Genomic DNA, 13,711 nt, shown 5'->3' with positions numbered 1-13,711 from the left:
CCTTTCCCTCCCAACTCCAGTCCCGTCCCGACCCCCTGGGAAACTGAATAGAGCAACAATCAACTGCTGCCTGTGCGCTGATATGACAATAAAAGCTACTTTACTTTACTTTACTTTACTGAGTTAAAGAGTTCCCACGGTAGACTGTAAAACTGGGACCCTGGTTCTGGACTCCCCCAACATCGGGAACATTCTTCCTGCATCTAGCCTGTCCAATCCCGTAGATACTGATTAGACCGGTATCTATTTATTTACTTTATTAATGATTTCAATTAAATATTGGGAACATCAGGCCGCAAACGTTATTTCTTGAGTGTTAGTGCTGGACTTTGACTCGACCTTCCTAGTTAGCCGGCGCCTGAGACTGAGCCAAGCAATGTCCAGACCTGACTTCAACACAAAGTGATGGAGGAACTCAAAGGGTCAGGCTCGTCCAACGCTCTGTGTTTTGCTCGTGATTCCTGCGTCTGCAGTTCCTCGTGTCTACAGACCAGAGTTGCCACTTGACTCCGAGATGACCATCACAGAGCATACGGAAGATAGACACGAAATGCTGGAGTAACACAGCGGGACGGGCAGCATCTCTGGAGAGAAGGAATGTGTGACGTTTCGGTTCGAGACCCTTCTTCAGAGTCTCGTCCCGAAACGTCACCCATTCCGAGGATCTCGAATGAGGTAGGTAGTAGTTCAGGAATGCTCTGTGGTTGGTGTTAGGATGGTTCAGTTACATAAGTGCTCAAATGTAGGCACCGTTTTCGCAGTGGAAGCTCAGAAACTGTGCAGCGGGCGATTGTCGTGTTGGCTGGGACTCCTGTTATCCATGCAGGGATTGACCTCAGTCTGAAGAAGGCTCTCGACCCGAAACGCCACCCGTTCCTTCTCTCCAGATTTGCTGCCTGTCCGGCTGAGTTGCTCCAAGCAACTGGTGTCTATCTTCAAAGGACTGACCACCGGGCTGGATGTCGGGGCTGGCGTGTTGCGTTTCACAGACCGAACTGTCCAATTAATGGTAACAGATGGGCACTGAGGGAAGTCCCCCCCCCCCCTCTCTGTTTATCTGCCCTTTCTTTAACTTTTGTGCCTCTATGCAAGTATCTCGCGAGCCATCCCAGACTGCCCATTTCTGCTCCCCCTCGTCTTTAATAACTACATTTCCCTAACAATTACTATCTTAGTAATAAGAGATAAGGCAGCCTGAAGAAAGGGTCGCATGTCCATTTCCCTCCGTAGATGCTGCCTGGCCCGCGGAGTTCCTACAGTCTTAGAAACTGCTTTAGACAAAAAGAGACACAAACTGCTGGAGTAAAATATCTCAGCAAGTGAGGTACCTTAACACTCAAAAATGAAAAAGAATGAAAATGTGATTATTTCACCTCCCTTCAACTATTTTGTGTTTCAGCATGAGAGGGATTATAACATTAGAGACATTCATCTTGTAGTGATGTGTTAATGAAGAATTGCAGACATCAATTTGATAGTAAAAAATATATTTATTTAACAATGAGGTAAAACAAGCACTGACAATCAAACTGCTCAGTTACTCACCGTTCGCAGGAGTTCCCACGGTACCCGCAAGAGTTATTACGGATATCGCACGGATATCGCACTGGCCACTATGTTCATACAATGTTGCAATGCTCAACCACAAGTGTACAAGTCACTCTTGGAGAAATTCAAACTTTCTTGAATTTTCTCCCGAGTGACCAAGTTACACGACTACCTGCCGTTAGCGCCACGGTGGTCCACGGTGGTCCACGAATGCCGTACTGTTATCGCACGAGGTTCCCACGATGTTAAACTCTGGTTAACTCTTGCGTCAAGTCGCCCCGTGAAAAGGCCGCTTAAAGGAGATGTGCCGAGTTAGTTTTTTTTTTAAACAGAGGGCAGTGGGAAGAGAGTGCAGGAAAAGTTACGAAGGACACCCAAATTAATGGGACGGAAAGTTCAAGAAGGGATAAGAGAGAAAGTCAGGTGAAAGGAACTGGTGTGCAAGGGGAGGTGAATACCGAATTAAAAGTGTTATATATGAATGCGCAAAGTATAAAAAATAAACTGAGCTTGAGGCTCAGTTAGAAATTGGTAAGTATAATGTTGTGGGAATTACAGAGACATGGCTGCAAGAGGATCGGAGCTTGGAACTGAATATTCAAGGGTATACATCCCATTGAAAAGACAGACAGGTGGGCAGAGGGGGTGGGGTAACTCTGTTGGTAAGGAATGAAATTCAGTCCCTTGCGAGAGGGGACATAGAATCCGAAGATGTAGAGTAATGTTAAAAAGACCCTAATGGGACTTATCTACAGGCCCCCAAACAGTAGCCTGGATATAGGGTGCAAGTTGCATCAGGAGTTAAAATTAGCATGTAGCAAAGGTAATGCTACAGTGGTTATGGGAGATTTCAACATGCAGGTAGACTGGGAAAATCAGGTTGGTACTGGACTCCAAGAAAGGGAGTTTGTGGAGTGCCTCCTAGATGGATTCTTAGAACAGCTTGTACTAGAGCCTACCAGGGAGAAGGCAATTCTGCGTTTAGTGTTGTATAATGAACCAAATTTGATAAGGGAACTCGAGGAAAAGGAACCATTAGGAGGTAGTGACAATACCATGATGTTTTAATCTGCAATTTGAGAGGGAGAAGGTAAAATCAGAGGTGTCAGTATTGCAGTTGAACAAAGGGTTGGCATGTTGGCATGAGGGAGGAGCTGGCCAAGGTCGACTGGAAAGATACCCCAGCAGGGATGACGGTGGAACAACAAAGGCGGGTGTTTCTGGGAATAATCCAGAAGATGCAGGGTCATTTCATTCCAAAGAGGAAGAAAGACCTAAGGGGAGTAAGAGGCGACTGTAGCTGACAATGGAAGTCAAGGACAGTATTTAAAATAAAAGAAAAGATGTATAACAGAGCAAAGATGAGTGGGAAGCCAGAGGATTGGGAAACTTTTAAAAATCAACAGAAGGTAACTAAAAAGGCAATACGGGGAGCAAAGATGAGGTACAAAGGTAAGCTAGCCAATAATATAAAGGAGGATAGTAAAAGCTTCTTTAGGTATGTGAAGAGGAAACAAATAGTTGACAAATGTGGGTCTCTTGAAGACAGAAACAGGTGAATTTATTATGGGGAACAAGGAAATGGCAGACAAGTTGAACAGGTCCTTTGGTTCTGTCTTCACTAAGGAAGACACAAACAATCTCCCAGATGTACTGGGGACAGAGGACCTAGGGTGACGGAGGAACTGAAGGAAATCCACATTAGGCGGGAAATGGTAGACTGATGGGACTGAAGGCTGATAAATCCCCAGGGCCTGTTGGTCTGCATCCCAGGGTACTCAAGGAGTTGGCTCTAGAAATTGTGGATGCATTGGTGATCATTTTTCAATGTTCTATAGACTCAGGATCAGTTCCTGTGGATTGGAGGGTAGCTAACGTTATCCCACTTTTCAAGACAGGAGGGAGAGAGAAAGCAGGGAATTATAGACCAGTTAGCCTGACATCGGTATTGGCGAAGATGCTGGAGTCAATTATCAAAGATGTAATAGCGGCACATTTAGATAGCAGTAACAGGATCGGTCCAAGTCAACATGGATTTACGAAGTGGAAATCATGCTTGACAAATCTTCTGGAATTTTTTTAGGATGTAACAAGCAAAATAGGCAAGGGAGAGCCAGTGGATCTAGTGTACCTGGACTTTCTGAAAGCATTTGATAAGGTTCACACAGATTAGTGGGCTAAAATTAGAGCACATGGTATTGGGGATAGGGTGTTGACATGGATAGAAAATTGGTTGGCAGACAGGAAACAAAGAGTAGGGATTAATGGGTCCCTTTCAGAATGGCAGGCAGTGACTAGTGGGGTACCGCAAGGCTCGGTGCTGGGACCGCAGATATTTACAATACATCTGCTCCTTGACCTACGGTGGGGTTACGTTACGATAAATCCACCGTAAATCGAAAATATCACAAGTCAAAAACGCATTCACGTGGCCGGAAGTGAGCTGCGACTCGCTGGCATTGCCGAGCGTAAAGTGGAAATATCGCAAGTCGATGCATCGTAAATCAGGGAGCATCTGTATACATTAATGATTTAGATGAAGGAATTAAAAGTAACATTCGCAAATTTGCAGTTGACGCAAAGCTGGGTGACTGTGTGAACTGTGAAGAGGATGCTACGAGGTTGCAGGGTGACTTGGACTGGTTGGGTGAGTGGGCAGATGCAGTATAATGTGGATAAATGTGAGGTTATCCACTTTAGAGGCAAGATCGGGAAGGCAGAATATTATCTGAATGGTGTCAAATTAGGAAAAGGGGAAGTACAACGAGACCTGGGTGTCCTAGTACATCGGTCACTGAAAGTAAGCATACAGGTACAGTGAAGAAAGCTGGTGGCATGTTGGCCTTTATAAAGAGAGGAGTTAAATATAGGAACAAAGAGGTCCTTCTTCAGTTGTACAGGGCACCTGGTGAGACCACACCTGGGGTATTGTATGCCGTTTTGGTCTCCTAATTTGAGGAAGGACATTCTTGCTATTGAGGGAATGCAGCGTAGGTTCACCAGGTTAATTCCCGGGATGGTGGGACTGTCACATGATGAAAGAATGGAGTGACTGGGCTTGTATTCACTGTAATTTAGAAGGAGAGGGGATCTTATAGAAACATATAAAATGATTAAAGGATTGGACACGCTAGATGCAGGAAACATGTTTAAGGATAAGGGGTAAGCCATTTAAAATTGAGATGAAGAAAAACGTATTCACCCAGAGTGTTGTGAATTTGTGGAATTCTCTGCCTCAGAAGGCAGTGGAGGCCGATTCACTGGATGCATTCAAAAGAGAGTTAGATGGAGCTCTTGGGGCTAATGGAATCAAGGGGTATGGGGAGAAGGCAGGAACGGGGTACTGATTGTGGATGATCAGCCATGATCACATTGAATGGTGGTGCTAGCTCACAGGGCTGAATGGCCTACTCCTGCACCTATTGTCTATGTATCTATGGGTGACTGGGGGAATGTACTGCCAGGGGTGATGGTGGAAGCAGATACATTAGTAGCTTATAAGAGGTTTTTAGATAGGCACATGGATATGCAGAATAGGTAAGGACATGGTTTACATTCAGGTAGAAGGTATTAGATTGATTTGGCATGATGTTTATCATGGCTGAAGGGCGTCAAAAAGTCACAAGGTCATTGGATAGGAGCAGAATTAGGCCATTCGGCCCACCAAGCCCATTCTGCCATTTAATCATGGCTGATCTATCTCTCCCTCCTAACCCCATTCTCCTGCCTTCTCCCCATCACCCCTGACACCCGTACTAATCGAGAATCTATCTATCTTTGCCTTAAAAATATCAACTGGCGGCCTCCACAGCCTTCTGTGGCAAAGAATTCCACAGATTCACTATCCTCTGACTAAAGAAATTCCTCCTCACCTCCTTCCTAAAAGAACGTCCTGTAGTGACACCTGGTGGTGGCTCTGGGTAATCAAACCCTCGTGATTGGCTGGAGGAGTCACATGAGCGCGGGTGTTCTATTCGCATTTTTTTTTGCTGTAATTGCCATTCTAGCGCCACACTTGTGGAGTTAAAATCGTGTACTTGGCAGTCTCCAGCGACTTGGGTTTATCATTGTTTTCATTATTCCAAATAAAACATAGAAACATAGAAACATAGAAATTAGGTGCAGGAGTAGGCCATTCTGCCCTTCGAGCCTGCACCGCCATTCAATATGATCATGGCTGATCATCCAACTCAGTATCCCGTACCTGCCTTCTCTCCATACCTTAGCCACAAGGGCCACATCTAACTCCCTCTTAAATATAGCCAATGAACTGGCCTCGACTACCCTCTGTAGCAGAGAGTTCCAGAGATTCACCACTCTCTGTGTGAAAAAAGTCCTTCTCATCTCGGTTTTAAAGGATTTCCCCCTTATCCTTAAGCTGTGACCCCTTGTCCTGGACCTCCCCAACATCGGGAGCAATCTTCCTGCATCTAGCCTGTCCAACCCCTTAAGAATTTTGTAAGTTTCTATAAGATCCCCTCTCAATCTCCTAATCTCCTAATTTCTAGAGAGTATAAACCAAGTCTATCCAGTCTTTCTTCATAAGACAGTCCTGACATCCCAGGAATCAGTCTGGTGAACCTTCTCTGCACTCCCTCTATGGCAATAATGTCCTTCCTCAGATTTGGAGACCAAAACTGTACGCAATACTCCAGGTGTGGTCTCACCAAGACCCTGTACAACTGCAGTAGAACCTCCCTGCTCCTATACTCAAATCCTTTTGCTATGAAAGCTAACATACCATTCGCTTTCTTCACTGCCTGCTGCACCTGCATGCCTACTTTCAATGACTGGTGTACCATGACACCCAGGTCTCGCTGCATCTCCCCTTTTCCTAGTCGGCCACCATTTAGATAATAGTCTGCTTTCCTGTTTTTGCCACCAAAATGGATAACCTCACATTTATCCACATTATACCACATAAAACCATTTCACTTACCCACCATCATGACTCGCAAAAGTCCTTTAATTCTGAGGCTGCGACCTCTAGTCCTAGGCTCTCCCACTAGTGGAAACATCTTCTCCACATCCACTATCCAAGCCTTTGGTAAGTTTCAATGAGGTCGCGGCTCATCCTTCTAAACTCCAGCGAGTACAGGCCCAGTGCCGTCAAACGCTCATCAAATGTTAACCCATTCATTCCTGGGATCATTCTCGTAAACCTCCTCTGGATCCTCTCCAGATCTTCACATCCAAATCACTGATATACAACGGGAAGAGCAGTGGCCCCAGCACCGACCCCTGAGGGAACTCCGCTAGTCACTGGCAGCCAACCAGAAAAAGCCCCCTTTATTGCCACTCTTTGTCTTCTGCCATGTAGCCAACCTGCTATCCATGCTAGTATCTGCCCTTCGATACCGTGGGTGTGTTCCTATGCTGCGCTGTAAAAATGTTCTGTACAATAGGGAAAGAGTAACACTCTTCACAAATAAATCGGGTGATGGTTAAAGAAAGATGTGAAATGTAAATAATTTATGAGTGACAATTATAGATCCATGTTTGGTTGAACACCTTTTTCACCAATAATTAACACATTTATGTTAACACATTTTTCACAATATTTTGCATAGATAGTTTGTCTCCATATTCTAAAGGGCACAACAGCTCTCTGTCCTAAACATTTTGACAAGAGGTCATTATTATATTGTATCACGGTGTGGTATGCGGGCTGCTCAGCAGCAGACAGGAGAGCACTGCAGAGAGTGATCAAAACTGCCCAGAAATCATCGGCTGCCCACTGCCTTCCCTGGAAGACATCTCCAGCTCTTGGTACCTCCGTAGAGCCAGGAAAAGAATCAAAGACCCCTTCCTTCCTGGACAGTTCATGTTCAACCTCCTGCCCTCTGGTAGGCGGTACAGGTGCGTCAAAGGCAGGATAAACTCAAGAACAGTTTCTTTCCCTGGGCCATCAGCACTCTAAATTCCTCAAATATCCACACAACATGGGAATGCTGTCATCAAATCCACTATAAAACAGACCACTCAGTTAATATTTCCTCTTTTTTTAAATCCATTAAAGTATTTACTAAATTTAAAGTGTAATATTCTCCCAGTGCAGAATAACATATTGAATGTATTGGATGTGACTTGTCTTGTTTGGACTTGTCTTGGTTGCACTGATCAGGAGTAGCTCTCCTAATTTCATTGTATTTCTAAGTACAATGACCATAAAGGCTTATTATATTATATCAAGTTCAAGTTCAAGTGAGTTTATTGTCATGTGTCCCTGTATAGGACAATGAAATTCTTGCTTTGCTTAAGCACACAGAAAATAGTAGGCATTTACTACAAAACAGATAAATGTGTCCATATACACACATGAATAAATAAACTGATAAAGTGCAAATAGCAGAAAGTGGTTATTAATAATCAGAGTTTTGTCCGAGCCAGGTTTAATAGCCTGATGGCTGTGGGGAAGTAGCTATTCCTGAACCTGGTTGTTGCAGTCTTCAGGCTCCTGTACCTTCTACCTGAAGGTAGCAGGGAGGTGAGTGTGCGGCCAGGATGGTGTGGGTCTTTGATGATACTGCCAGCCTTTTTGATGCAGCGACTGCGATAAATCCCCTCGATGGAAGGAAGGTCAGAGCCAATGATGGACTGGGCAGTGTTTACTACTTTTTGTAGTCTTTTCCTCTCCAGGGCGCTCAAATTGCCGAACCAAGTCACGATGCAACCGGTCAGCATGCTCTCTACTGTGCACCTGTAGAAGTTAGAGAGAGTCTTCCTTGACAAACCGACTCTCCGTAATCTTCTCAGGAAGTAGAGGCGCTGATGAGCTTTTTTGATAATTGCGTTAGTGTTCTCGGACCAGGAAAGTTCTTCAGAGATGTGCACGCCCAGGAATTTGAAGCTCTTGACCCTTTCAACCATCGACCCGTTTATATAAATGGGGCTGTGGGTCCCCCTCCTACTCCTTCCAAAGTCCACAATCAGTTCCTTGGTTTTGCTGGTGTTGAGGGCCAGGTTATTGCGCTGGCACCATATGGACAGTTGCTCGATCTCCCTTCTATATTCTGACTCATCCCCATCAGTGATACGCCCCACAATAGTAGTGTCGTCAGCGAACGCAGTCATGGGTATAGAGTGAGTACAGCAGGGGGCTGAGCACGCAGCCTTGAGGTGCTCCCGTGCTGATTGTTATCGAGGCTGACACATTTCCACCAATACGAACAGACTGTGGTCTGTGGATGAGGAAGTCGAGGATCCAGTTGCAGAGGGATGCGCAGAGACCCAGTTCTGCGAGTTTGGTAACCAGTTTGGAGGGGATGATTGTGTTGAATGCCGAGCTGTAATCGATGAATAACAGCCTGACATATGAGTTTTTGTTGTCCAAGTGGTCCAGTGTGGAGTGGAGGGCCAGCGAGATCGCATCCACCATTGATCTGTTGTGGCGGTAAGCGAACTGCAGTGGGTCCAGGTTTTTGTCGAGGTAGGAGTTGATTTGCTCCATGATCAGTCCTCTCAAAGCACTTCATCACCACCGGCGTTAGTGCCACTGGTCGATAGTCATTGAGGCACGTCACCTTACTCTTCTTGGGCACGGGTATAATTGATGCCCTTTTAAAGCAGGTGGGGACCTCAGACCTCAGAAGCAAGAGGTTGAAAATGTCCGTAAAAACTCCAGCCAGTTGGTCCGCACAGGTTTTTAGAACACGACCGGGTATACCATCAGGACCAGGTGCTTTTCAGGGGTTCACCCCTCTGAAGGATTTCCTGACGTCGGCTTCTGTGACTGAGACTGAAATGCCATCACAGCGAATGGGGGATCGGGAAGGCACATCAGTATTCTCCCTGTCAAAGCGTGCGTAAAACGCATTGAGCTCGTCAGGGAGTGATGTTTCACCGACAATCGAGCTGCCTCCTGGTTTCGCCTTGTAGGAGGTGATTGCATTTAGGCCCCGCCACAGCTGCCGAACATCTGTCTCATCCTCCAGTTTGGAGCAGAAGTCCCTTTTGGCCTTTTTGATGGCCTTACCAAGTCGTATCTGGACTTCATGTAGGCCACTGTATCATCGGACATGAATGCCCTGTGTCTGGACTTTAGAAGAGTTATATTACTGTATGTGCTTACACTCCTTTGTTATATTATATATTACTGTATGTGCTTACACTCCTTTGCTTCCATAACATAAGGGTTCAGTTTAGTAACGTACGTACCTGGCACATCAAAGGGTGTTTTATGTTTCCTCCACCACAGCACCCTATCAGTCCAGGCAGGGGTTCGTCCTTTGTCACTGGTGTCATAAACATCCGTTCCCACGTCATATTTGTACGTCGGGGCAAAGTTGACGGGGCCTTCAAAAAAGTCTTTAAAAACCTACGTCAAAGAATAATGTTTTATTTAAGAATATTTACAATCGCAAATGATTAGTCATTACAAACTGATTCTTTTTATAAGACATAACAGATAAAATTAATTGAGCTAAATTTATGAATTAATACTGCTGTGAGCAGTCTGTTGCTGGAGTAGGATGGGGCACTTGAGGTGAAACTATTCAAGTGAAGTCAATGGCCCCAAATGTGTTGGATTGTGCAGGTGACCTTCCCAGATGACGTCTGCCATGCCTTCACAGTGCAGGCAGGTCTGGAGAGTGTCCCGCGCCCTGTGGATGAAGAACATCTCTCCTCTGTTGTGGTTTCCAATGCAGGGCCTCCATGGAGGCCCTGCAAAGAAACCAAAAGCCTGAGGCCTAAAGCAAGAAATTATGCCTCAGTTACCATCATGCCAGTCATTGGGAAAATGCAGAAATTCATCACAAAAGACAACGCAGGTGGCGCAGCGGTAGTTGCTGCCTTACAGCGCCAGAGACCCGGGTTCCATCCCAACTACGGGTGCTGTCTGTACGGAGTTTGTACGTTCTCCCCGTGACCTGCGTGGGTTTTCTCCGAGATCTTCGGTTTCTTCCCACACTCCAAAGATGTACAGGTGTGTAGGTTAATTGGCTTGGTAAATATAAAAATTGTCCCTAGTGTGTGTAGGCTAGTGTGAGTGTGCGGGGATCGCTGGTCGGTGCGGACCCGGTAGGCCGAAGTGTCTGTTTCCGTGCTTTATCTCTAAAGTAAACAAACTGAGGATCGAACCCGGGTCTCTGGCGCTGTAAGGCAGTAGCTCTACCGCAGCGCCACCGTGCCGCCCTTTTTCTTCCTTCTTCCCATTCGTTGCACTCACCTTGCTGTCCACCATCTGTTGTTGCAACTGGTCATGAGCCTGAAGAAGTTTCCAATCCCTTCTCTTAACATGCTGCATGACTTCATCGTATGGAAGATCAATGCGGAAGTTGGAATCCCCACACCAGAATACGTAATCATGCGAAAAAACATTCCTCCCCTGCCGGAAGAAGAGCAAAAGTAATCCCTTCAAACAATGAAAGAGCAAGTTAGTGACAGAACAGGTATCAAGCTGGTATCACTCTAATAGAATGTATAGGTGCATTGTGAACAAAGGCCAAGATGGAGAAGCTACCTTTGAAAATAAAATATCTCTCGTTTCCCTTTCCCCTGAATCTCAGTCTGAAGAAAGGTCTCGACCCGAAATGTCACCTATTCCTTTCCTCCAGAGATGCCGCCTGACCAGCTGAGTTACTCCAGCTTTTTGTGTCTCTCTTCGGTTTAAACCAGCATCTGCAGTTCCTTCCTACGCACTAAGTTTGAATAGAACTCGTCAACTATATTCAGGAGTACACCTGCTGCTTATACCCAAAAGAAAAGAAAATATTATTGTGGATAGTAAACACAGCTGTGGGAAAACTGCAGATATTTATCAAAGAAATGAGATAGTGTTATTTTTTTTAATAGTTTTACCAAAAAAATATTTTTCACTTATTAATTAGCTTTCTTCAGGTGAATCTTGAATATGAATTTGTAACAGAAAAGAGCAGTTTATGGAGCTGACAGCGACATTGAAACGAGAGACCCTGCAGAGGCCTAATTTATCCGGCAAAATTAATCTTGTTCATCGAATATACAGCAGAGGCTGAAAATCGGAAGCAATAATGGTTTCTCTATCCACAAGTCTGCCTGACCTGTTGATTGTTCCCAGCATGTTCATTTTAGTTTCGAGACACAGTGGAAACAGGCCCGTTGGCCCACCGAGTCCGCGCCGACCTACGATCCCCGCACACTAGGGACAATTTACACATACACCAAGCCAATTAACCATATAACCGTATAACAATTACAGCACGGAAACAGGACATCTCGACCCTTCTAGTCCGTGCCGAACACGTATTCTCCCCTAGTCCCATATACCTGCGCTCAGACCATAACCCTCCATTCCTTTCCCGTCCATATAACTATCCAATTTATTTTTAAATGATAAAAACGAACCTGCCTCCACCACCTTCACTGGAAGCTCATTCCACACAGCCACCACTCTCTGAGTAAAGAAGTTCCCCCTCATGTTACCCCTAAACTTCAGTCCCTTAATTCTCAAGTCATGTCCCCTTGTTTGAATCTTCCCTACTCTCAGTGGGAAAAGCTTATCCACGTCAACTCTGTCTATCCCTCTCATCATTTTAAAAACCTCTATCAAGTCCCCCCTTAACCTTCTGCGCTCCAAAGAATAAAGCCCTAACTTGTTCAACCTTTCTCTGTAACTTAGTTGCTGAAACCCAGGCAACATTCTAGTAAATCTCCTCTGTACTCTCTCTATTTTGTTGACATCCTTCCTATAATTTGGCGACCAAAATTGTACACCATACTCCAGAATTGGCCTCACCAATGCCTTGTACAATTTTAACATTACATCCCAACTTCTATACTCAATGCTCTGATTTATAAAGGCCAGCACACCAAAAGCTTTCTTTACCACCCTATCTACATGAGATTCCACTTTCAGGGAACTGTGCACAGTTATTCGCAGATCCCTCGGTTCACCTGCATTCTTCAATTCCCTACCATTTACCATGTATTTTGATTTGTCCTGCCAAGATGTAGCACCTCACACTTATCAGCATTAAACTCCATCTGCCATCTTTCATCCCATTTTTCCAACTGGCATAAATCTCTCTGAAGACTTTGAAAATCGACTTCATTATCCACAACCCCACCTATCTTAGTATCATCTGCATACTTACTAATCCAAGTTATCACACCATCATCCAGATCATTGATGTACATGACAAACAACAGTGGACCCAACACAGATCCCTGTGGCACCCCACGAGTCACTGGCCTCCAACCTGACAAACAACCATCCACCATTACTCTCTGGCATCTCCCATTCAGCCACTGTTGAATCCATCTTGCTACTCCACCATTAATACCCAACAATTGAACCTTCTTAACCAACCTTCCGTGAGGAACCTTGTCAAAGGCCTTACTGAAGTCCATATATACAACATCCACTGCTTTACCCTCATCAATTTCCCGAGTAACCTCTTCAAAAAATTCAAGAAGATTAGTCAAACATGACCTTCCAGGCACAAATCCATGTTGACTGTTCCTAATCAGACCCTGCTTATCCAGATGCTTATATGTATTATCTCTAAGTACCCTTTCCATTAATTTGCCCACCACTGACGTCAAACTAACAGGTCTATAATTGCTAGGTTTACTCTTAGGTTTACTATAATTGCTAGGTTTACTCTTTTTAAACAATGGAACAACATGCGCAGTGCGCCAATCCTCCGGCACTATTCCCGTTTCTAATGACATTTGAAATATTTCTGTCATAGCCCCTGCTATTTCTACGCTAACTTCCCTCAATGTCCTAGGGAATATCCTGTCCGGACCTGGAGACATCCACTTTTATATTTCTCAAAAGTGTCAGTACTTCCTCTTCTTTGAATCTCATAGTTTCCATAGCTACTCTACTTGTTTCCCTTACCTCACATAATTCAATATCCTTCTCCTTGGTGAATACCGTAGAAAAGAAATTGTTCAATATCTCCCCCATCTCTTTTGGCTCTGCAGATAGCTGTCCACTTTGACTCTCTAATGGACCAATTTTATCCCTCGTTATCCTTTTGCTATTAATATAGCTGTAGAAACCCTTTGGATTTACTTTCACCTTACTTGCCAAAGCAACCTCATATCTTCTTTTAGCTTTTCTAATTTCTTTCTTAAGATTCTTTTTACATTCTTTATACTCCTCAAGCACCTCATTTACTCCATGCTGCCTATAATTATTGTAGATCTCTCTCTTTTTCCGAACCAAGTGTCC

At 44.7% G+C, this 13,711-nt stretch overlaps 1 protein-coding gene across 1 annotated transcript in view; it reads right to left on the bottom strand.

The window, feature by feature from the left end:
• Nucleotides 1-13,711, bottom strand: part of synj2 (synaptojanin 2) — a 142,007-nt gene that overhangs the window by 34,229 nt on the left and 94,067 nt on the right. Inside the window, exons 16-17 of the mRNA XM_033025080.1 lie at nt 10,718-10,876; nt 9,706-9,865 (exon numbers count right to left, since the gene is read on the bottom strand). Of these exons, the coding sequence (XP_032880971.1) occupies nt 9,706-9,865; nt 10,718-10,876 (319 nt within the window). The remainder of the gene's footprint in view (nt 1-9,705; nt 9,866-10,717; nt 10,877-13,711) is intronic.

The sequence above is a fragment of the Amblyraja radiata genome, chromosome 8 (assembly GCF_010909765.2).
Source record: "Amblyraja radiata isolate CabotCenter1 chromosome 8, sAmbRad1.1.pri, whole genome shotgun sequence".
Taxonomy (NCBI): domain Eukaryota; kingdom Metazoa; phylum Chordata; class Chondrichthyes; order Rajiformes; family Rajidae; genus Amblyraja; species Amblyraja radiata.
Note: the sequence above shows the minus strand (reverse complement) of the source record. Positions and strands in the feature narration are given on the sequence as shown.